At 38.4% G+C, this 25,486-nt stretch overlaps 1 protein-coding gene across 1 annotated transcript in view; it reads left to right on the top strand.

Moving 5' to 3' along the window:
• Positions 1-25,486, top strand: part of IMPG1 (interphotoreceptor matrix proteoglycan 1) — a 168,580-nt gene that overhangs the window by 114,762 nt on the left and 28,332 nt on the right. The window contains exons 15-16 of the mRNA XM_044003434.1: positions 1,322-1,863; positions 7,291-7,510. Coding sequence (XP_043859369.1) covers positions 1,322-1,863; positions 7,291-7,510 — 762 coding nt within the window. The remainder of the gene's footprint in view (positions 1-1,321; positions 1,864-7,290; positions 7,511-25,486) is intronic.

The following is a 25,486-nucleotide window of genomic DNA, read 5'->3' as shown; positions in this document are numbered from 1 at the left end:
TTTGGACTTCAACACCATTTCCCCAGTTATTTGCCAAGTTGCTCCTACAGCAATAACAGAAATCCTGCTATTTGGATCCACCCAATCCTTTACCTGTATGCAGTGCACTTGATTTATGAGTGCTGGCCTATTTTTCATAACCCACCACATCTTTCTGGGAGAGCTTTATTTAACATTTCAGGCTCACAGATAAATAGAATTGACTCAAACATTGCAATATCAGGGGAATGCTTTTCAATGATCCAGTAAAAACTGATCAAAGGCAGCAACTCAGAACTCCTTCTGAAATTTTCAGTCAATGTCATATGACAGGGTCATTAAATGTTGAGAAACCCAGATGGCTCCTTCACAAAAGTTATTTAGGAAACATAATAAGAGTGAAAGGTAGATTGGTGTAATGGGTAAAGGACCAGTCTTGGAGTCAAGAACACCTGGATTTGAGGTATCCTGCCTGTGAGACATACTAGTTATGACCCGGGGGAGGCATTTAACTTCTTAGATCTACTAAGCAACACTGAAGATGTTTCAGAACAAGTGTCCCTTTGCATTGGTAAAGGGAGTCCCTATATGAATGAAATCGTAGATTAATTTTTTTACGTTACAGTAGAGTGATTGCTGACCTGCAGAGGTAGGCAGTTTCCATGTCAGGATTTCTCTACTTTGAAGAAATCAGATTCAAACTAAATAAAAAAAAGTCATATTTATTCAAATATGCATAGCACCCACACATTCACACATCCTCAAATTCCCATCTGTGGGGACAATATTCCAATTGAATGTTATTATTAACTTGATAGAAAAACAAGCAATTAATAAGGATTCATTAAATACCTAAGTGTTAGTCACCACACAGGGTAGTCCTGGAACTAAGAAGAAACCATGTCTGGATATTTGGATCTAGGAGTCATCTCTGTAGAAATGATAATGGAGGGGGCAGCTAGGTGGCACAGTAGATAAAGCACCAGCCCTGGATTCAGGAGTACCTGAGTTCAAATCCAGCCTCAGACACTTGACACTTTCTAGCTGTGTGACCCTGGGAAAGTCACTTAACCCCCCTTGCCCCGCAAAGAAAAATAAATAAATAAATAGAAATGATAACGGAATCAAGGGACATGATGAAATCACCAAGAAAATATATATAAATAGAAAGGAAGAAGCCCAGGATAGATCCTTGGTGAATGTACACAGTTAAGAAATAGGACATGCATGAAAAAATATAGTTGTTCTACTTTTTAAACACTTTTAAATTTGATTTTAAAAAGCTTTTGTATTTTAATATAAAACTGACTTGAATTGTTTTTTATTCCTTTTCTGTTCTTAGGGGAACTTCCAGATATAATGGAATCATCAGGTGATGCTTCTGCAGAAACCATAGACAATCTTTGGTCTCCTTTTGGCTCAGCATCTCCCACCCAAATGGAATTTTTGCCATTTTTCACTGGTTGGAGTGACTTCTCTCAACCTGAACAAGCAGGCATATTTCCCATTGATCAAACAACCCTGCTTCCAGTGGTAGCCAGTCCCATCTATGGCCAATCTATTTCCAAAACCACAATTTCCTCAGGGACTTCAGGAAGCAGCATACACATTTTGGGTACCCAGGACAGTGCTCGAGAGCTTGACAGAATGGATGAGGTGACGGAGAGTACTGGCTATGCTTTCACCCCAGAAACCAGCTCAGCAGATACCACCTTAACCACAACTGTGAAATACATCACCACTAGCTCTATGACCACAGCCACCAAAGGGAAAGAATTGGTGGTGTTCTTCAGCCTGAGAGTCACAAATGTGCCCTTTTCTAATGACCTCTTCAACAGGAGTTCTCAGGAATACCAGGACCTGGAGCAACAATTCATACAGTTGGTGAGTGAACTCCTTAAAATGCCTTTCATTGCTTTTCCTCTGTTGTTTTGTTACTTTATAATATAATCACTGGCTTGGATAGCAATCCAGGTTAGAAGAGACATGCTTCTCTGACAGCTGCTGCTGGAGGCATTCAAATGGAAGGCATTTTGATCAGATCAGTCCAGTGAGCTTCCTTGTAAACAGCCAGGGCAGGTTCTGTCTTCCAGTCTAATGAGACGAGATTCATACTTAAGACTATTTAGTAACACTTCTGCCTAGCTTGGCTTCCAGAAAATAATCAAAGCTCTCCTAGTGAACCAAGCATGGGATCTAGAAACAATGCTTATAAATGAGCTTTTCCTAATTTGTAATGCCACAAGCTGGCTTCAGGAAAATCTGACAGAAAGTGTTCAAAGCTTGATTGGACACAGCTAAATGCATACTTAATGGTTCTTCCAAATTTCTGTCAAACAAAAAACGGCTCAAATGGTCGCTCTCCTTGATCCATCATGCAGACCTCAGTGAAGATGGCAACACAGACACTGGGTCATAAAGCATCTTAAAAATTTACCTGGTTAGTCAGGTTCACACTTTCTTTGGGGATAGGGATAAGAAATAAAACCTCTGATTTTACTAGGATAGGAAATTCCCACATGAGGAAACTCTACCAATGAAAGTTTTCATCTTCTCTGAAATGTATAGTTTTAGATACTTCCCTAAAGTACTAAAACAATAGGTGATTTGCCCAAGTTCACACAGCTAGTATGTTAGAGGTAAGATGTGAGCCCAGGTTTCTGAGACCAACTCCCTAACCTTTACAATCTCTCTTAATTTGTCTTGACACAGTCATTAAGAATATTATTTGAAAAATTCAAGTCAATTCAACCATCATTATTAGCCTATGTGCAAAACAGAGGTAGCATGGTGTATATAGTGATAGAGAGCTGACTTCAAAGTCAAAATGGCCTGAGTTCAAATAATACCTCAAATTCATAATGAGTGTGTGAATGTATTAGTACCTCAGACAGCTCTCTGGGATTATACATTATAGTTGCAGATTTGCATCACTAGAGTGAATTTCCTACCCTGATGAAATCTTGGATTAGTACCATCCTAATCCCCTCTTGTCAAAGAATGTGCAAGGCATTGTAGCCCTCTGAAAATATAAAAATGGATTAATTCCTGCTCTCAAAGGCATTATATTCCACTAGGAAAAAAACAGCAATAAGCTATGTACAAAGTGCCAAATCCCCAGTATTTGGGGGAGGGCAGGGCAATGGGGGTTAAGTGACTTGCCCAGGGTCACACAGCTAGGAAGTGTCAAGTGTTTGAGGCCGGATTTGAACTCGGGTCCTCCTAAATCCAGGGCCAGTGCTTTATCCACTACGCCACCTAGCTGCCCCCCAGTATTTCTAAAAATAATAAAACCAACTCTATTATATAATTCAAACTAGTCAATTCACCATAAAAACAACAACCTGGATAACAGCAGGTTCTGCATATGGATACTTGTATTTTATGAAATGGCTTCAGTTTTTAAAATGTTTTAAGGAACATTTTTGAGAGATACAGCATAAGGGAGTGTAAAGAGTCCTAGACATACACAGGTCAGGGAACCTGGATTCGAATCCTAATCCACATATTTACCAGTTGAGTGATTTGGGGCATGTTATTTAAACTAGAGGGAGATAGATGGTATAAGGAATAAAACCTAGAGTCAGAAGACCTGAGTTTGAATCCCACCTCAGATACTTCCTAGGCATGTAACTCTGGGTAAGTTACCTAACCTGTTGTTGTTTGTCCTTCATTCTCTAAGAGGACCAATGATATCACATGGGTGATGTCTTGATTTGAGCATGAATTGACCACCCTCAGTTTCCTCAAGTGTAAAATGAAGGTAATAGCACTTACCTCCCAAGGTTGTTGGGAAGACCAAATGAGATAATATTTGTAAAGTGCTTATCACATTATCTGATAAATAGTAAGCACTTAATAAATGCTCATTTCTTTCCTTACTCTCTGAGTTCAATCTAAGCTCTATCCAATGGGTATTATAATGCTTGTGTACCCACCTCATAACTATAGTGAGAAAAGTACTTCATAAACTTCAAACCAGTATGTAAATGAGATTTTTTTTTTAAAGAAATAGACTCTAAAGGGGATTATATTCTGTACGGGACAAATGCTACATTTGATATGGATTTGGACAATATTTTTTTTTCTGAAAGGACATCAACTTTTAGATATCTTAGAAGTCAAAATAACCAACTTTGTTCTATAAGTGAGGAAAGTGAAGCCCAAGGGTCTATCCAAGGTCATACAGCTGGTAATTGCTAGGCCAGTGATCTTTCCAATGATAATAGGATCATAGATTTAGAACCAAAAGGGACCTTACAGGCCATCAAGTCCCAATTATGAAATGGAATCCTGTGGAATGGAATGGAATGGAATGGAATGGAATGGAATGGAATGGAATGGAATGGAATGGAATGGAATGGAATGGAATGGAATGGAATAGAATAGAATAGAATAGAATAGAATAGAATAGAATAGAATAGAATAGAATAGAATAGAATAGAATAGAATAGAATAGAATCAACACAACCTTGCAGATACAAAGCTAACTATATTAGTCAGGGAAAACTGAGTGCAAGCCCTGACTCTAAGACATACTGGCTATGTGACCCTGAAGAAGGCAATTATCCTCTATGTTCTAGGCAATTCTCTAAGAGCAAGTAAGCCACAGAGAAGGTGTTAACCTGCTTTGGTAGAAGGGGGAGTCTTCTCATCAAGGACTTCTCTATAACAATGAAATCACAGGCAAAGTCCCTACTCCAAATTAAGAAAAGATATGTACAATTCATAAAATGCTTTCTTCAGAACAACCCTTCAAGGGGAGCACATGCAAATATCATTCTCATTTTGATAATGAGGTCCAGAAAGTTTCAGTGACTTACTCAAGGCCACACAGAACTGGTCAATGGAAAGAACTGGGATTTGAACCCAGTATTTTTCTGTGTGTTCTATGTGTTGTCAATCACTTCACCATTCTGTTGGTTAAACACAAAAATACAGCACCTCACACAAATACTAGAGTCCTTAATACTACCCAAGAGACTTCAAATGTAAATTGTTAAAGCTTGGTTGATTTTAGAATATTTCCAAATGGATGCTTCTAGATATATTGTGCTTCATTAATTTATTCATGAAGCATTTGTTAAATACATATTATCTTCAAGTAATGATCATGTCATAGTAAATAGAATTATAGAATTTGGGAGTTTGCAGGGCCTCCAGCAACTATATAATTTTGTTGTTCAGTCTTTCAGTCAAGTCCAACTTTTTGTTACCCTGTAGACCATAGCATGCCAATACTGTCCATGGGGTTTTCTTGTTAAAGATACTGTAATGGTTTGCCATTTCATTCTCCCATAGATTAAGGCCAACAAAAGGTTAAGTGACTTGCCCAGGGTTACACAGCTAGTAAGAGTCTGAGGCCATATTTGAACTCAGATCTTCCCGATTTGAGGCCCAGCACTCTATCCACTGAGCCACCTAGCTACCTCAAGTTAGTCTTACACAACAGGAATCCCTACTTTAACATTCCTGACAAGTGATTGTGCATCCTCTGCAAGAAGACCTCTAAGATGAGGCAAACCACCACCTCTTATGAGAGGCCACTCCACTCTAGGATAGCATCATTAGAAAGTCTTTCCTGACATTTAGCCTAATTTGGCTACTTTAAAGCTTCCTCCCATTGCTCCTGGATCTGACGTCTGGGGCCAAATAAAGCAAATTGAAGCCCATTTCCACATGATGGTCCTTAATCAATGCTATCATGTTCTCCTGACTTTTCTCTTCCCCAGAGCAAACAAGCCCACTTCCTACAACTGGTCCACAAATACGTGGACTCAAGGACCTTCACCATCCTGCTTGCCTTCCACTGGACCCTCTCCAGCTTATCACTGTCCTTCTTAACACACCCACTGAACAGAGTCTTTTAAATAAGGTTTGATAAGGGAAGAATTCAGTGAGATCATCAGCTCCCCATTCCCAGAAACTATGTGTCTTCATGTATCCCAAGACCACATTTAGTTTTGTTGACTGCCACATTACACTTCTGACTCATACAGATCATTCAGTCTACCTAAGTCCTTAGACCTTTTTCAAAACAACTGCTAGCTCTCCATACCTCCTCCATCTTGTACTTGTGGAGTTGATTTTTTGTGCCCAAGTACAACACTTTACATTTATCCCTCTTGAAGAACTTATTAGATTCAGCCCAATGTTCCAACCTGACAAGGTCTTTAATAATCCCAACTCTGTCATCCAAATGGGTAAGATTTCCTCCTAGGTCTGTGTCATCTTCAAAGTGAGCAAGAATACTATATATGCCTTTATCCTAGTCATGAATAAACATATTGAATAACACAGAGCCAATCACAGATGACTGGGATATTTCCCTGGAGACCTCCTGCAATGGTGACACTGAACCAATTACTCTTTGAGACTGATCATATAACCAGTTCAGAATATATCTGATTGTGTTATCATCTAGATAGTGTATTTGTCAAAAGTTTTGTGAAAATTTAGGTAAACCACATCATTCCTGAAATTCTGGAAACAAAAGAAATAAAGTGAGGCTGCTGGGTTCAAGACCATCTCTGAAATATATGTTTTTGTTCTTTTTTTTTTCAGGGCAATGAGGGTTAAGTGACTTGCCCAGGGTCACACAGCTACTAAATGTCAAGTGTCTGAGGTCAGATTTGATCTGAGGTCCTCCTGAATGCTTTATCCACTGTGCTACCTAGCTGCCCCCAATCTCTGAACTATACTAACTGGATAACAGTGAGCATGTCCCTTAACTCTTGGGAAGCTCTCTAAGATTTCAGGGCAAGTAAAAAGCATTGGTAAAGGGAGTTTCCTCTTTGGGGGTTCCTAAAACAATAAAATCATGAGTACAGTCTAAAGAAAAATGTACAAATCATTGTGTTAGATTCTAGGAACACAAAAACAATAATGAAATTGTGTCTGCTCTCTGAGTTTACTTCTGCTATGTCCCATTCACTTGGGTTTTAAGTAATCTGGTCTTCTGCCTCATATGGTACATGTAATTACCTGCTTGGCTATATCTTTAACTGAATTTGACTTTCTAGTTTTGATTCTGTATTTTCTTTTTCCAAAAAAAAATTAAACTTTACTCAATGCAATCTATCATGAAAACTGCCATCCATCTATCTCCATATAAAAAAAAAAAACAGGTAAATATCGGGTATAATCATGGCAAATGGAACACTAAGTGACAGTATTCAGTTCTAGTATCAACTCCCAGAAAAAAATAACTACAATTTATGCCACAGGTAATGAAAAGTGAGTGTACATGGAATTAGCAGCATCTGGGCACTTAGAAGATAGTTAAAAGCAAACTCACTTTTTGCCTTGCAGCTGCTTCCCTATCTGCGCTCCAATCTTACAGGATTTAAGCACCTTGAGATCCTCAACTTCAGAAATGGGAGCGTGATTGTGAATAGTAAGATGAAGTTTGCAAAGTCAGTCCCTTACAACATCACAGAAGCAGTGCACTGCGTTCTTGAGGAGTTCTGTTCCACTGCAGCTCAGCAGCTCAATATGCACATAGACAGTTATTCTCTCGACATTGAGCCAGGTAAGAGCTTGACACAAAACATGGCAGAGAAAGAAGGTAATGTCACACAGTGGAAAGAATGCCCGGTTTGGGTTCAGAAGACCTAGGTGAATATCCTGGAATTGCCACTAATAACTTAAGTGCCTTTATGACCTAAGTGGCCTCTCTGGCGTCCAGGGTCTTCAATTGTAAAAATGAAGGGGTTAGATCGGATGACCTTCAATGTCTCTTCTAGATTTAAATAGATGATCTTTTTGTTTTGTTTTGTTTTGTTTTGTTTTGTTTTGTTTGATGATCTTTTTCTAGATCTAAGATCTATGGCCTTTTCTCTCTACTGAGATAGTCCAGTAATCATACTTGGCAAATCATATCTCTATAGCTATGGCTAAAATAATTACAAAGAGAAGAAATGGCATCATGCAAATAAAAGCTTTACTACATTAAAAAGGAGGGGAGAAGAAAAACATACTTGCTGCTTCACAGCCTCAGACCTTTAATTTTCCCTCAGAACTAAACTTTTGCAATACACAGTAAAAATCCAAAATATGTAGCCTTTAGCCATGGTCATTTACATTCTGCAGAAATTCCAAAGCTCCCTTCTCTGAGGGCACCAACCTGGGGGCTCATGCCAAAGAAATCTTCCAAACACAGGTTTACAATTTCACACTAAAATTAACAGGATAGCCTTTTCATAACACAATTCAGTATGGAATTGGCAACATCCTGAGGAAAGAAAAAATATTCATTGGAATTCAACCCTCAGAAAGTCACCTGCATCTTAGGAGAAAATGGGATTTAAATTTTGACTTCCATTGTGCCCTAAAGTCTGCATCCATATAGAGGCATCAGTATATAGGGCTCCTATGTGCTCTGAGGATTCATTGGCTATGCCTATATGCCTACACAATAGCAAATAAGCATTTTGCCAAGGAATAAATAAACCAGGGTGTGCTGCTGCATGAGGAAGTTGTCTAAACTGGGACTAGTGTGAACTTTGTTTAAAAATTGGGGGATTATATTAAGGGAATATCTGATCAAGAATGCTGTGGGCACCATCTCTCTGCACTGAAACTTTCATACCAGCTAGCTAACTTTAAGGAAATCAATTAATCTGTCCATTCCTCTGTTGCCTCATCTGTAAAATGAAACTAAAAATATTTATACTACCTATCTCAAAGGGTTGTTATAGATTCATAGATTTAGAGTTGGAAGAGAATTTTTAGGCCATCAAACTTATAGGCCATTTTATAAATGAGGAAATTGGGACCTGGAGAATTTAAGTGACTTTCTCAGGATCACCTAGCTAGTAAATGTCTATAGCAGAAAAATAAATAAATAAAAAATTTTTAAATGTCTGTAGCAGGATTCAAACTCAGATCCAGTGAGAATCATCACAGATGCAAATTATATTTCCTTCTGCTTAGGTAGAAAGCAGATCAAGTAACTATCTCCTCCCCTCCCCCCCAAAAAAAATAGAAATCATCACCTGGTAAGCAGCCTTCTGGAAATGAGCCTCTCTGAACCTGGCTGGGCTTTTCCTTGGAAGAAAAGACCCACAAGCCATTATCATATTCACAAGCTAAGCCTTCCAGTTTTGTAGGACCTGCCAGAGCTTGTGACATGCTGGCATAGCCTTGAGAGTCCACAGTCACCTGAATGCTAGAGTGAGGCTTTGGAGAAGGACTTTAGTGGAATAAGTAAAAACATTTCTGACTGGCAATGAATCATTCCCAATAAGTCTCACAAATCAACAGAAGTTTCTATTTGGCTATGAATTAGTCCAGTGATGAGACTTTAACAACCTCTCTATTTCACTGTTGACTAACAATACAAAGAAGGAGGTGGGAGGGGATGAGGGAGAGATGCCTTGGACCAAAGCCAGAATGTTGGCTCTGTTGGGAAACACTTTACCTTGAGCAGAGGCAGCCTTTGTGCTGCCTTCTTTTAAATGCCACAGCATTTTAGTAAACATAGCTCTTAAAAATCCAGCAAGATATATCTGAGCATTCAGCATTGGAATTTGGTTTGCTTTCCTCCAAATGAGAAAGACCCATGAGGAAAAGTCACCCTAAAATGAGCCTAAAGGGGCCAGCTAAGTGGTGCAGTGGACAGAGCACTGGCCCTGGATTCAGGAGGACCTGAGTTCAAATCTGGCCTCAGACACTTAACACTTACTAAACTGTGTGACCATGTGCAAGTCACTTACCCCTTATTGCCCTTCCAAAAAAAAATGGGCCTAAAGACCATTAATATTATGACAATTGTCTATCACAAATATGAAACAAGGCAATTGACTTCAATTCTTTAATTAATCACCTACAATGTGAGGGATAGAGAAAAATATAAGTAGCCATGCTCTAAAAAAAAAAACCTTACAATCTAGTTGGCGAGAAAGCAAATAGAGATATTTAAAACATAATGCTTCAAGAAAGTTGATAATTGTACAGACAATAAATGCTGAAGCAGTCTAAAGGAGGGAGAAATCATTATGACCTTGGACATCCATCAGACAATGCTTCATGGAGGAGGTGGCATCTGAGTTAAGTTTTAAAGGAAAGGAAACATTTCAACAGATGGAAATACAAGGGGATAGGAGGTGAAGTTTAGGGCCTGGGAAGGCAAGAGCAAAAACATGGAGACATGAGAGAACAGAATAAGAATGGGGGAGACAGATAATAGTCCTGGCTGGCTAGGACATAGAAGGGGAATAGCATGATATAAGATTAAGTATGTAGGCTAGAGAGATTATACAGGACCTGGAGTATAGCTAGTAACCTGGGAAGCTCAGGGAAGCTCAGGAGACAACCAGGTTCCAATTCATGGGAAGAAATGGGATAATCATAGAAGGAAGAGCCCCCCCGATAATGGAGAGTTTGAAGGATGGAAAACAAAATAAAAAAACTCACAGTGGAAGGAAAAGATAGTAGATAAAAGGTACTAAAAAAAGAATAGGGTCAGGATAATATCACCAGGAGAAGAGGGTAGTAACAGCAGATTTGGGCTTGTGAATGCATTTTAAAAGCATCTATTGAGTACTTACTGTATACCAAAATACTGCACATAGGGAACATGGCTAAGTGAGCTTAGAACTACTTACTCTCAAGTAAAGCTTATCCCTTTATTCTTCATGTGGTTTATCTGCAATGAACATAGAGAAGGCAAGGCATGGTAATCTGTCATCTCAGCCAGGGAGGCTGAGGCTGGCGCTCTGAGGAGTTCTGCACTGCTGTAGGATCTACTAATTAAGTATCTACACTAATTTCAGCATTAATATGATGAACCTTGGAGAGAGTGGGAACCACCAGGTTGTATAAGTTGGTGTGAAAGAGCCCATATCAGAAATAGAGCAGATCAAGCCCCTGTGCCAGTCAGTAGTGGGATAGGGTCCATGGAACTCTATTTCCATAGTTGACAATGTTGTCCTAATCGTCATTTTTATAACATAAGCAAGTAAAAATCTGTGAAACAGGAAACCAATGAGAAGTTACATGAAAAACCATTCAGGCACAGGCATACCTCGTTTTATTTTGCATTGCTTTATTGCACTTTGCAGATACTGCATTTTTTTTACATATTGAAGGTTTGTGGCAACCCTGAATCAAGCAAGTCTAGTGGTGCCATTTTCCAATAGCAGGTGCTTACATTGTGTCTCACATTTATTTATAACCTTATGCAGCAACTCACCCTCTATGCAGTGCAAGAAACTAGGTGGTACAGTGAATAGAGCACTGGACTTAGAACCAGGAAAACCTGAGCTCAAATTCAGCCTCAGACACTAACTAGTGTGTGGGTCACTTAACCTCTGTTTGCCTCAATTTCCTCATCTATAAAATGGGAGTTATAATAGCACTTGCCTCCCAGGGTTGTTATGAGGACCAAATGAGATATTTGTAAAGTGTGTGGTATCTTCCTAACACATAGTAACACTATATAAATGTTAGTTATTGCAATTATGATGATGATGATGCACCAAACTTTTCATGAATTCTTTCTTGTACCCTGCCACTACTAACATCCCATCCCTACCAGGTTACTTTGTATCTGTTTGAATATGTATTGAACATAGCTATACATGTGGTTTTTGTATCTCCTAATAGAATATATGCTCCTTTAGGGCAGGGACTGTTTTGCTTCTACACCGTATTCCCAGTATCTGACACTCAGTAGGTTCTTAATAAATGCTTGTTGATTGATTGTAGTGAAGTGGGTTTGAGGAAAGTTCTGGGACAGCAGAAATGGTTCCAGTCCCTTCAGTTCAATTCACTTATCTATTAAGTCCTACTTTAAACTAGGCACTCTCTGGAAACATCATGAGGAATTGCCCCAACTGCATGACCCAGAATCTGTTCTAAAGAGACATAATATTAGATATCAGAAAATAATTAAAAACAAGGAACTATTTTAAAGGGAACCTATATGTACCTTATACAGATCACCGCTACAATCCATGAAATTTGGAGGTGAACTGGAAGCCAGCGTAATTTTCTTACCAGAGAAGTGGCATGAGGACTATGTAGAGTGGTTAAAAATTATTCTGCCGGGGGCAGCTAGGTGGCACAGTGGATAGAACACCAGCCCTGGAGTCAGGAGGACCTGAGTTCAAACCTGCCCTCAGATACTTGACACTTACTAGCTGTGTGACCCTGGGCAAATCACTTAACCCCAATTGCCTCACCAAAAAACAACAAAAAACAACAAAAACAAACAAAAATTATTCTGCCAGTGATGTTGGGCGTGGTGAGTGAAAATACATACAATAGTAAAATGAAGGGAGAAGATCTGCCAAGAAGATATTCATTTGGACCAGCTGGGACATGAGTAATGCATAAACCCCAGTGTGTGGTGGCCAGTAGAGCTAGAAAGTAATGACTTCTAGAGAGGATTGTGTTGATTCTTCTTAGTATATCAAAAATGATCAATCCAAAAGAAAGTAGAATATATGGAAATACCTAGAATTCAAGAGGCCTTCTGGTACAATAGAAAGGGTGCTGCATTTGTAGTCAAAAGACCTGGGATCAAATCCTCATCTTGACACTTACTACCTATAGGATTTGACTTGATAAATTGTCCACTAAGATAAAGTGGCTATGATTCACATAAGTGATAATGACTCTCATGAACAAAACCCTGGAATTGAAATCAGAAAGATGTGAGTTCAAATCTTGCCTCAGACACTTATTAGCTATATGACCCTGGGCAAGTCATTTCACCTTTCTAGGCTTGTTTCCTCATCCATAAAGTGACTGAGTTGAACTAGTTGATCTCCCAATTCTAATAGTCTGTGATTCTTAAAGAGCCCCCCCCCCAAAAGACCATGAAATCTATCCCCTTCCCTTCACAGAGATAAGGTAATCCCACTTTCCAAAATTGCATAGATAATAAGTGATAGAGAGAGGACTAGAACCCAGACCTCTTACTCCCTACTTTCCACTCTACCTATTGCCACAAAGAGTCACAACAGCATCAGTACAAAAGACAGTGAAGGTGGCTTTACTTATCATTTCTATTCTTCTTGCTTCCCGGAAGGATTTGAGGGAATTAAATAGGAGGTAGGAGTTGAAGACCTTAAAGAGGAGAGAGTCCATAGTGGTAGAGGCAGATAAAAAGGGTCCCCATTTTAAAGAGGCATCATGGGATAGTTAGGCAGCTAAGTAACACAGCAGATAGAGCACTGGGCTTGGAGTCAGTAACTGAGTTCAAATTCAACTTCAGAATCCCTGTGGAGAAGGGGCCACCATCCTCACCGCCTTCCACACCAACCACTGGCCAACTGCCAAATAAGTAGGCAAACCCAAGAACCTCCCTAATGGTAGACCACTGATCATGTTTCCAGTCAATCCAAGAAAACAACTCATGTGAAGATGCAAACTTGCAGCTGCATCTGTAATTACTAGAGCCCTGATTTCCTTAGTAGTCACAGCTACTAAAGACAGGGAAAAAAATCTCAAACTCAAAGTCCTGGGTACTGTCACATAGTTCAGCATCAGGGGCAGATAGTTTTATCAGTGGAAATGTTTCTAATGAAGATATCTTACTATCTGCTTTGTCACTGTGCCTTAAGAACCACTGCATTTTTCCCTCAGATTTGCTGCTAAACCCCCTCAAATGCATTGTCTCCCACACTGGAATATGAGCTCTTTGAGACAGTCTGTCTCCTCTTTTCTGTCTGTGGCTCCAGCACTTAGGATAGTGCTTTGCACACAGTATGTGCTCACTCAACATTCATTGTCTCCATCTGCACAAAGTGTGCCAAAACTAAGTAACTGCAGTATGCAAATAAAGATCTATCTCAATCAATAAACATTTAAGTGCCTGCTATGTGTCAGGCACTGTACTAAGCACTGAGATTATAAAAAGAAGCAAAAGGCAGTCCCTGCCCTCAAGGATCTTACAGTCTTGTGAGGGAGATAACAAGCAAACAATATATACAAAGCAAACTGAGCACAGTATAAACTGTAAATAATTAGGAGAGGAAAGGCACAGGAATTAAGAGTTAGGGAAGGCTTTCTGTAGAGGTGGGATTTTAGTTGGGACTTGATGGAAAGCAGAGCAGAGGATGAAAAGAGTTTCGGCCATGGGGGACAGCCAGAGAAAATGCCCAGAGCCCAGAGATGGAGTGTCTTGTTCATGGATCAGCCAGGAGGTCAATGTCACTGGATGGAAGAGTATAAAGGTGTAAGGTATAAAAAAGACTGGAAAGGTAAGAAAGGGATAGGTTATGAAGGGTTCCGAATTTTCTTTTGCTCCTGGAGGCATTAGAAAGCCACTAGAGGGCAGCTAGGTGGCACAGTGGATAGAGCACCGGCTCTGGATTCAGGAGGACCTGAGTTCAAATCTGGCCTCAGACACTTAACACTTACTAGCTGTGTGACCCTAGGCAAGTCACTTAACCCCAATTGCCTCACCAAAAAAAATAAAACAAACAAAAAAAATAAAACAACACAGAAAGCCACTAGAGTTTACTGAGTAGGGAGGTGACGTCTCCCTCCTAGAAAGGACGGTAAAGGGGCCACAAAACATAGCTATCTATTGCCCCCTTTAAAAAATGAAAGATAGGATAAAGATTTTAAAAGCACGAAGGAAATGTATTTGAAAAGACAAAAAGGAATCCTGATCTGAGTCAGGGGATTAGAAAGTAAAAGAATGTGGATGCACATGAGGAAAGACAGAAATAATAATGATAATAAATAACATTTATATAGCACTTATGATATGCCAGGCACTTTACAATTATTATCTCATTTGATCCTCACAACTGCTCTGGGAGTTAGGTAATATTATTATCCCCATTTTACAGTTGAGAAAACTGAGGTTAACAGAGGTTAAATAACTTGCCCAGGGTCACACAGCTAGGATGTGTCTAAGGTCAAATTTGAACAGAAGTCTTCCTGACTCCAGGCTTTGTACTCTAACCACTGTGCCACCTAGCTACCTGATACATAAGGACCACAAAAATACTTGGAGCTAAGGGGTAAGTAAATTATTTTTCCAAAGAGGGGGGAGCTGGACCCTCCAGGAAGGAAAAAAAATTCTTTTGCTCCAAGGAATGACGTGTATCAACAGATTCCATTAGGAGAGAAGAAATCCATCAGTGTGCTTCCTACTCACATAAACTCAGTCACCATGACATCATTAATCCTTAGACATAAAATATTTACCTAATGATAAGGCAAAAGCAAGAATAATTACACTATTGTTGCATTGTTTCAGTTGTATTGACTTTCCATGATCCCATTTTACAGTTTTCTTAGAAAAGATTTCAGAGCGGTCTGTCATTTCCTTCTCTAGCTCACTTTACAGATGAGAAAACTGAGGTAAACAGGGTTAAGTGAATTGCCCAGGATCACACAGCTAATAAGTGTCTAAGGCTGAATTTGAACTCAGGTTCTCCTGACTCTAGAGCTGGTGCTCTATCTACTGCGCCACCTACCTGCCCTAAATCATTACACTATAATTATCCAATATTAAGGCAAATGAAAATATAATCAATACTTCACAGTCCTTACATAAACTTAGGCCATAATTTCCCACCTTTAGTGTCCATGGGAGAAGAGTGGAAGGAGCATTGTTGACCATTGTTAGGAGTCAGGAAGCCTAAGTTTCAATCATAGGTATGCCCAGTAACTAGCTTTGTGCCTTTGGGCAAGTCACTTCATTTCTGTGGTTCAGTTTCATAATCTATAAAATGAGAGGTTTAGACAAGATAATCTCTGAGACTCCTTCCAGTTCTGACATTCTATGGTTTCTCATCACCACCACCACCATCATCTTCTTCTTAATAATCTTCATTATCATTATTCTTATTATATGATTCAGTGAAGGTGCCTCAATGATTTACTCTAATGGGAAGGAGCATATAATCCTTAGTTCACATTTATATCCACAGAGCAGTTTAATGCATAGAGATTCAGATGCATACTAAGATACAGATGCATAAAAATGAATAGTCACACACCATCTCTATGCTGTTATGCATAAGACTTCTTTCTGCCAGCTTTCTGCTATCATCAGTGTTATATCTGTTTGGATGGCAAGCGAAAGGAGACCCAAAATAATCCACAGAGCAGACTACTCCTGGCTAATCAAGCACAAACTATATTGCCAGTTCTGGACAAGAATATACATATAAATGTGTGTGTGTGTGTGTGTGTGTGTGTGTGTGTGTGTGTGTGTGTGTATAAAACCAAACAGACCCAGAAGTATCCGGGGCTATTGGGCCATATGTCAACATTTGAGTGGGGAATGGATGAATATTTCCATTTATCTCCTCTGTGAGATTTGAAACAGAATTCTAAGGAAATATGTCTGTATAGATATTTATAACACAGGATTTCAAAAAGTCAGTTTTAATTTCTGTATTTTCCTAGTTTTTAAAATGTATAGATGAAATTGGGTTTTTCACGATTGAAGAACTAGATACATTTTTAGCTAAATGAAAGTTGCAAATTTTTTAAATGGAGATTTTTGAAATCTTTTTTTATTTGGTCGCTAGGACATTTCCAAACTTTGATTAACTCTGCTTTGTTCTTTAAATATGATCATCTTTTTAAAATGTTAATGCTGTGGATAGAGCACCAGGCCTGAGGTCAGGAAATCCTGAGTTCAAATCCAGTCTCAGATACTGACTATATGACCCTGAGCAAGTCACTTAACCTCTGTTTACCTCAGTTTCCTCATCTGCAAAATGGGGATAATAATACTACCTACCTCCCAGGGTTGTTTTGAAAATCAAGTTAAATAATAACTATAAAACATTTAACAAAGCACCAGGCATGTAGCAAGTGCTATATAAATGTTAGCTATGATGATGATATTCATCCTATATAACACTCCATCTCTTTTCCACACTTTTCACTGGTTGCCCTCCATCCCTGAAATGTACTCCCTCATAATCTTTGTCTCTTAGAATTTCCCTCTTCTAATGTAAGCCTTTCCTGATCCCCTGATCCAAGCTTCCAATACTACCCTTTTCCCTAAAATTACCTTTTATTTTGTATATAGTTTATACATACATTAATATATATTAACATATATATACAGACATATATAAACACATGTACATACAAATTTATAGAAACATGTCTATACATGCATGCATACATATAAATATATGCATACATAATACATATATACTTAAAACATAGTACATACCTTATCTGATAGAATGGAAACTTCATGGAGAAATAACTATTTCACTTTATTCTTTGTGCTTTTTGGTGCTTATTAAATACTTGTTAAATGGTTGATTAACGTATTTAACCTTAAGACAATGTTCTGATTTGTAGAACAGCTAATTAAAATATCCTGCTATTATCCCTAAGATAAAAATAAAGGTAATTACTCAGTTTCCTTAAGAATAAGATTCCCCAAAAAGAGACTAAATCCCCCAATTCCAATTAACAAGAATTATTGCCATAATGTATGCCTAATCATTGCCAGTTTTGATGGTTATGGCTAATATGCAGTCATGTCAATCCAGCCAACTCTTAATTATAAAGTATGTAGTAATACAGGCTTGGGATAGAACAGATCATTGCAATGCCAAAGAATCCCCAAAGGTTATTGTAGCAAATTCAGGAAACCCTCCTGATTCCTGGATTCTGGATCTGAAGTTGGAAGGACTCCCTGCCTCCTGTTTGCTAGTGCTAATCCAACTTGTTCCTGAAACCCTACTTATTAGAAAAAAAAAAAGGAGATTAGTAGGTATTAAAAACCACTAGCCGGGGGCTGCTAGGTGGCGCAGTGGATAAAGCACAGGCCCTGGATTCAGGAGGACCTGAGTTCAAATCTAGCCTCAAACACTTGACACTTACTAGCTGTGTGACCCTGGGCAAGTCATTTAGCCCCAATTGCCCCATCCCCAAAAAAACCCCACTAGGTGCCCCTAATGACAACAATCTCTAGTGTTTAAGTATAACTTTCTCCTCCAATATAATCAGAAGGCTATAGAACAATGGATAAGAAATTATCCCCAAGATGACTGACCCCTGTGACCTGGAGGCAGGGTGATACAGCATAAAGAGAATTGTCCCTGGGTCCTAATGAGCTGGGATTTAAACCCCACTCTGACATGGACTACTTCTGTCATTTTCATCACCCCTCTGACCTCAGGTTCTTCATCTATAAAATGAGGGGCTTGGACCAGATCACATCTGACCACTCAATTTATAAGTCACTCAAACTCCCCAGATCTCATTTTTCCCAACTGTAAATTTAAAGGCTAAAATTCTGATTATGAATTGATAGATAATTTTAAAAGGGAGATGTGGAGAGACAATAAGCACCATTCCAGAGAATGTTGGCAACAGATATACTTTGGGAAGAGATCTCCATAGCCTATAGCTCTTCCCTTCTTCCCACTGCCCACCCCCCCAAAAATGGGGAGGGTATCCTATAACTTAACTATTTCCCACCAAACTGCTTCTCACACACACCATAATTAAATGGTTTGATTTTTCTTGTCTTCCCCTTCCCTTGCCAGCTCTCTGGCTGAAGTACTATGAAAAGGCAAAACTGATGCAAGCAAAGTTTATTTCCTCATCTTTACTTTCAGAGCTCTTTAAAAATAATTTTTTTATATTTTTAATTCATCTCAATTGAATTTTCATTTTTAAATTTTGTTATTCTCAACTTAACATGGACATGAATATTTTTACCAACAAGGAATAACAGAAAAAAGGATTATAAGTGAATCCATAAATCTCTACTATGTAATCAACCAATAAACATTTATTAAGTACTTACTATGAGTCAGACACTGTGCTAAGCACTGGAAATACAAAAAGAAGCTAAAGACAGTCCCTGCCCACAAGGAGCTTACAGTCTAACAGGGGAGACTACATGATAACATATTTGAAAAGCAAACTACATATGGGACAAATAGGAAACAAGAAAGAAATTAGTAATAGGAAATTAATTAGGAAGGCAATGGAATTAAGTGGGATTGGGGAAGGCTTCCTTTAGAAGGTAAGATTTTAGTTGGGACTTAAAGGTAGCCAGGGAAATAAGTAGGCAGACTTGAGGAGGGAGAGTGGTCCAAGCCAAAAGGACAGCCAGAGAGAATGCCCAGAGTTGAGAAATGGAGTCTCTTATTCATAGAACAACCAGGAGACCAGTGTCACTGAATTTGAGAATACCTGTCAGGGAGTAAGGTATAAGAAGACTGGAAAGGTAAAGAGCTCTACAAAGAACAAGTAGGAGGATTAGCTCTAGTAAAGAGTAAAGCTACTTCATCATGTTATTTAGGGATAAAGAAGGAGATGGTAGCAAAAGATATCTGAGTGATAGGAGATGAGGAAGAGGTGAGCTCTCTTTTTGTAGTGGCTAAGAATCGGAAATCAAAGGAATGCCCATCAATTGGGGAATAGCTAAAAAAGCTGAGGTAGATGATTGTGGTGGAATATTATTGTACTATAAGAAATGACAAACAGGACAATTTCAGAAAGGCCTGGAAAGACTTATGTGAACTGATGTACAGTGAAGTGAGCAGAACCAGGAGAATGCTGTGCTCAGTGACGGCAATATTGTTTGATGGAGAACTGTGAATGAATTAACTATTCTCAGCAATATGACCCAAGACAATTCCAAAGGACTAATGATGAAGCATACTATGCACCTCCAAAGAAAGAACTGATATTGACTGAACACAGACTGAAGCATGCTATTCTTTATTTCATTTTTTCTTTTATTCAGTTTTCTTATACAAAATTACTAATATGGTTATGTTTTATATAACTGCACATGTATAACCTATATCTGATTTCTTACTGCCTCAGGGAGGGGGAAGGGGAGGGAGGGAAGGAGGGATAGAATTTGGAACTCAGAACTTTAAATTAAAATACTTATTATCATTTTAAAAAGGAGAAGAAGAGGGAGCTCAAAGCAAATGGCTTCTATTTTTTCTGCAAAATATGAGGCAAGGTTCTGGCTGAAAAAGTGGGGGAAAGGGTGCCATGGGAGATTTGAGGAATGATGAAAAGATTTGAAGAAAGAGTCAGTGTAGAGAGTGGGATAGTGAGTTGATAAACTTGGTTAGCTTGGAGGGTCTCTTTCAGGCATTGTCAGTCAGTCAATAAGCATTTATTAAGTGGTTATCAAGAGGCAACTCAATGGCACAGTGGATAGAGAACTGAGCCTGAAGTCAGGAAGACCTGAATTCAAGCTTTACCACCTTCTTTCTGAGCCTGAACAAGTCACTTAACCTCTATTTGCCTTAGTTGCCTCTACTATAGAATGAGACAATAAAAAACACCTCCCTCAAAGGGTTGTTGTGAGGATCAAATGAGATAATGACTATAAAGTAGTTGGCATAGTGCCCAGCACATAGTAGGCACTATATAAATGCTCGGCATAGTGCCCAGCACATAGTAGGTACTATATAAATGAGTATTCTTTTCTTTGCCATGCTAAGCACTAGGGATACAAAAAAGGCAAAAATAGTCCCTGCCTTCAAGGAGCTCATATTCTAGTGAGGGAGCAACATGTAAATAACTAGGTAGAGACAAGAAAATCTCAGAGGGGAAGGGTGAAGAGTAGAAAGAGGAACTACAGGAAGCCAGAAAAGCCTCCTACAGAAGGTGAAATTTGGGCTGAGTCTTAAAGGAAGCCAAGAACACTAGCAGTTGAGAAGAGCAGCACATCCCAGCATGGAGGAGGGGAAGCCAGGGCAAAGTCACAAAGGCAGGGGATACAGCATGGTGTACAAGGGACTACAAATGAGGTAATGTAACTTTCCCTCTCCTCTCCCAGTTATCTCATGCTACACAATCCCTGAAGGACCCGGGTCCACTGTCCAGAGTAGTGTCCCGTGCATGTGTTCAACCCTCCAAAACCTCAGTGTCACATTTTTCCTGGATTTTGACCCCTGCTAGTTGCCAATGAGAAAAAAAAAAAAAAAAACAAAGCAACCTTCTCATCTTGAAACTTCACTCCTACCTTGGGGGGTCTTTTAAACCAATAAAAATAGTACCATCCCTTGCCACACTTTCTCCTAATTAGTCAGTTGCTCTCCGCCTCCATTATTTTAAGGAAAGTACATAGGCCAGCCATGTTTATTCCTTCATTCCTCCCTGGGCTTCCATTTGGACTTCTTTTGCCACCTTGCTTCAGCAACCTTCTTATCCTATAAGATTCCTCAGCCCCTCTACTCTTCTCACTGGAAGATCTTTCTATTACAGCCCCTTTCTCTGATTGGTTGTTTCTACCCAGGACCTTCATTTTAAGAATGAAGCCCCAAGCCAACCATTTTTAAGCCTTTCTTTACTCTCTAGTCCCCCTTCTTGACTGATTGGATTTTTTTTCTCTACCATACCCTCACATAGGCACCTTCTGTCCCTTTTACAACTTTTTTGCGTGTTTTCTTCCCTGACTAGAAGAATATAAGCTTCTGGAGTGCAGGGACTAACTTTATTTTTGCTTCTATTTATACCCCCATTGCTTAGCACAGTGCCTACTTAATGAATGCTGATCATCTTGACAATAATCATCTCCAGAATGAGGCAGCTAGCTCATTGTGAGTTCATGCTTCTACTATATTTTCCATGAGATTTACCCACACTTACTAACCCTTTACAGAAAATAATGTCCAAACCCAGTTAAAATGAACATAGACTTAAATGTCCCTTAACGAGTGACTTACATGGTAGAAATTTCAGGCAGCTGGGCAGATCATGAAAAGAATGCATCAATTGTGCCTTCTAAAACCTCCAAACACACAAAGCTAGCCCCATCAAAGAAATATAATCGATCTTCAAAATTACAGCAGCTTTACATTGCTTGAAACTGGGAAGGTAAAATTTTTTGTTTCAGGGTCTGATGCCCAACTTCTTATAGATATGCTCAAATGTATCTGTTTAACCCATTGATTATCCATCTAGGAGTGATAGAGATATGCAATGTGCAATATAAAGTTAGAAGTAGATTGAGATCAAATACAGGGATACAATTACTGCATATTATTTATTTTATTTTACCTATACAGATAAAATATCTGAAAGACAACATATCATAGCCAATAAGGAACTGACCTTGGAGCCAGGAATATGTGGCCAGATTCAAGTCTTTCCTCTGATATATCCTGGCTGGGTGACTCTGGGCTTAACTTCATAACCTCTTGGTGCTTTAAGCAATTCTCAAAAACCAAGTTGTAGAACAGGTTCTGACCTACATTGGTAGAGGAAATTGTCTTATCTTGAAATTCCTTATATCAGTCCAATCATAACTCCCAAATCTTTCCTTCATTTACTAAAGCAATCTCCAAGTGAGGGCTCCATATAGTTTATCTTTTTTCTCTCTATTAGCAGGAGAGTTTAGACTTAGAAATAAGATAATGGGACTTGCCCCCTGGAGCACCAAGTACTCAGACCAATACAACTACATAATCTGTTAGGTGGGATGTACCAATAATAACAAATGTAATTGACAGAGATTATTGAAGTAGAGATTGCTCTAAGAGACTGTTGTAAGGACTACCTCTATCATAATTGCCAAAGGGGAACAAATATATAGAAGGAAAAATTTGATATTTTCGAGTGTTCACAGTCCTTGGATAATTGAGACTTGGGTATTGGATGCCCTCAGCTCCCATATATAATTTAGATCATATTGACATATAAATTCATGGAAATTTTTTGTTGTCTTTTTTTTGGGGGGGGGTTGTATTTTGTAGGGCAATGGGGGTTAAGTGGCTTACCCAGGGCCACACAGCTAGTAAATGTCAAGTGTCTGAGGCCGGATTTGAATTCAGGTCCTCCTGAATCCAAGGCCAGTGCTTTATCTACTGCGCCACCTAGCTGCCCCCAAAATTCATGGAAATTAAATGCATATTTGTCCCCAAATTGGTGAGACTATTTGTAATGTTGTTTTGTATCCATGCTCTCATTAGTTCAGATCCTCCCACTAAGCTAGCTACATTTTTTCATCTTTGAGAAATTCTTGTCCAGTTCTTTTCATAAATCCCCTAAAGAAGATGCGTTTATTATATATATATATATGCATATATATATATATATATATATGTAAAGTATCCTTTTGTTGTTTTTGTTCAATCATTTCATTTGTGTCCAATACTTTGTGACCTAATTTGAGTTTTTCTTGACAAAATTCTGGAATTTGCCATCTCCTCCAATTCATTTTACAGATGAGGAAACTGAGGTTTCCAGATCAAAAAGTGATGTGCCCAGGGTCACATAGCCAGTAAATGTCTGAAGCTGGATTTGAAATCAGATCTTCATGACTCCAACATTTTATTTAAAACTTTGAGTTCCAAATTATATCCCTCCTTCTCTCTCTCCCCTACCCCTTCCCTGAGGCAGTAAGCAATCAGATATAAGTTATACACATGAAATTATGTAAAACATTGCCATTTTGTATAAGAAAACTCAAATAAAAGGGGAAAATGAAAGAAAAAGTGAAAAATAACATGTTTTCAATCAATATCTGTTCTTTCTCTGAAAGTGGATAGTAAGCTTCATCATTAGTCCTTTGGGATTGTCTTGCTAAGAAAAGTTAAGTCACTCACAGTTCTTCATCAAAAATTACTGCTGTTACTGTGCACAATGTTCTACCATTTCTGCTCACTTCACTATTCATCAGTTCATATAAGTCTTTCCAGGCCTTTCTGAAATTATCCTGCTTGTCAATAATATTCTATCACCATCATATGCCACAGCTTATTTAGCCATTCTCCAATTGATGGGCATTCCTTTGATTTCCAATTCTTAGCCACTACAAAAAGAACTGCTATAAATATTTTGTACAAATATGTTTTTTCTCTTTTTTGGCATTTCTTTGGGATATAAACTTAGCAGTGGTATTGCTGGATCAAAGGATATGCACAGTTCTATAGTCCTTTGGTCATAGCTTCAAACTGCTCTCCAAAGTGGTTGGATCAATTCACAGCTCCACCAACAATGGATTAGCATCCCAGTTTTCCCACATCCTTTCCAACACTCGACATTTTCTTTTTTTGTTATATTTGCTACTCTTTTAGGTATGAGGTGGTAGCTAAGAATTGTTTTAATTTGAATTACTCTGGCCAATAGTGATTAAGAACATTTTTTCATATGATTATAGATTTCATATGATTTCTTTGTAAACTGCCTGTTCATATCCTTTGACCATTTATCAATTGGGACATGGCTTGTATTTCTATAAATTCGACTCAATTCGGGGCAGCTAGGAGGCACAGTGGATAGAGCACCGGCTCTGGATTCAGGAGTACCTGAGTTCAAACCCGGCCTCAGACACTTAACACTTACTAACTGTGTGACCCTGGGCAAGTCACTTAACCCCAATTGCCTCACTAAAAAAAAAAAATCGACTCAGTTCTCTACATATTTGACCATTTTTCAATTAGGAAATGGCTTGTATTTTTATAAATTTGACTTATTCCTCTCTCATATATATATATATGTGTGTGTGTGTGTGTGTGTGTATATATATGTATATATATATGTATATATATATATATATGATACTTGAAAAATTCTTTTCTAGTTTTCTGCTTTCTTTATAATTTTGGTTGCATTGGTTTTGTTTGTGCAAAAACTTAATTTTATATAATCAAAATTATCTATTTTCCATTGTGTAATGCTCTGTATATCTTCTTTAGTTTTAAAATTGTCTCCTGTCCATAAATGTCAGTTAAACTATTCCATGTTCTCTTAATTTGCTTATAGTATCACTCCTTACGTGTAAATCATATACCCATTTTTACCCTATTTTAGTATATGGCGTGAGATGTTTGTCTAGTTGGTGTGGTTTTTAAAAGAGATTCCTGCATGTAATATTCATTCTCTGAGAATTCTAATACACAAAGATAAGTTATTATAAATAAAATTAAAGCCTTGTGAATATATTTAGTAAGAATGGGATAAGCTTCTCTAAGAGTTCTCCAAAAATTTTGTAATTTCATTGATTAGAAATCAGTTTGGAGTTTCTGGCAACTGCAGAAATTAATTTGTTTATCTTTCACTATTTCAATGCTATTGATTTTTTGTAGCTCCATATGAAGAGGTGTCTTTTTTATCCAAACCTTATTTATTTACTTTTGATTAGTAGAAGTATTTCTTCAACTGTCCCTTTCAAACTTTTCAAATGTGTTATAACATTCCCTTCTCACTTTGCCTCCTCCTCACCATTCTCTCTAATTCACATTTTTTTTAATTACTATTACTACTTTGAAATATTTCAATAAGACAAGATTTATTTTGTGAAAAGTTTCTCATTCCCTTGAGGGATATATGTATCTCTAGAGGTACATACCGCTAGGGTCAGTACTACTAGGGGTACATATATCAAGATTAGAAACTCCTGATCTAAGGGAAAGCTAGGTGGTGCAGTGGAAAGAGCACTGGCCCTGGATTCAGCGGACCTGAGTTCAAATCTGGCCTCAGACACCTAACGCTTACTGGCTGTATGATCCTAGGCAAGTCACTTAACCCCAACTGCCTCACCAAAAAAAAAAGAAAAGAAAAAGAAAGAGAAAAAAAAAAAAGA

Source organism: Dromiciops gliroides, chromosome 4 (assembly GCF_019393635.1).
Source record: "Dromiciops gliroides isolate mDroGli1 chromosome 4, mDroGli1.pri, whole genome shotgun sequence".
Taxonomy (NCBI): Eukaryota; Metazoa; Chordata; class Mammalia; order Microbiotheria; family Microbiotheriidae; genus Dromiciops; species Dromiciops gliroides.
The sequence above is the reverse complement of the archived record's forward strand: the minus strand, read 5'-3'. Positions and strand labels throughout refer to the sequence as shown.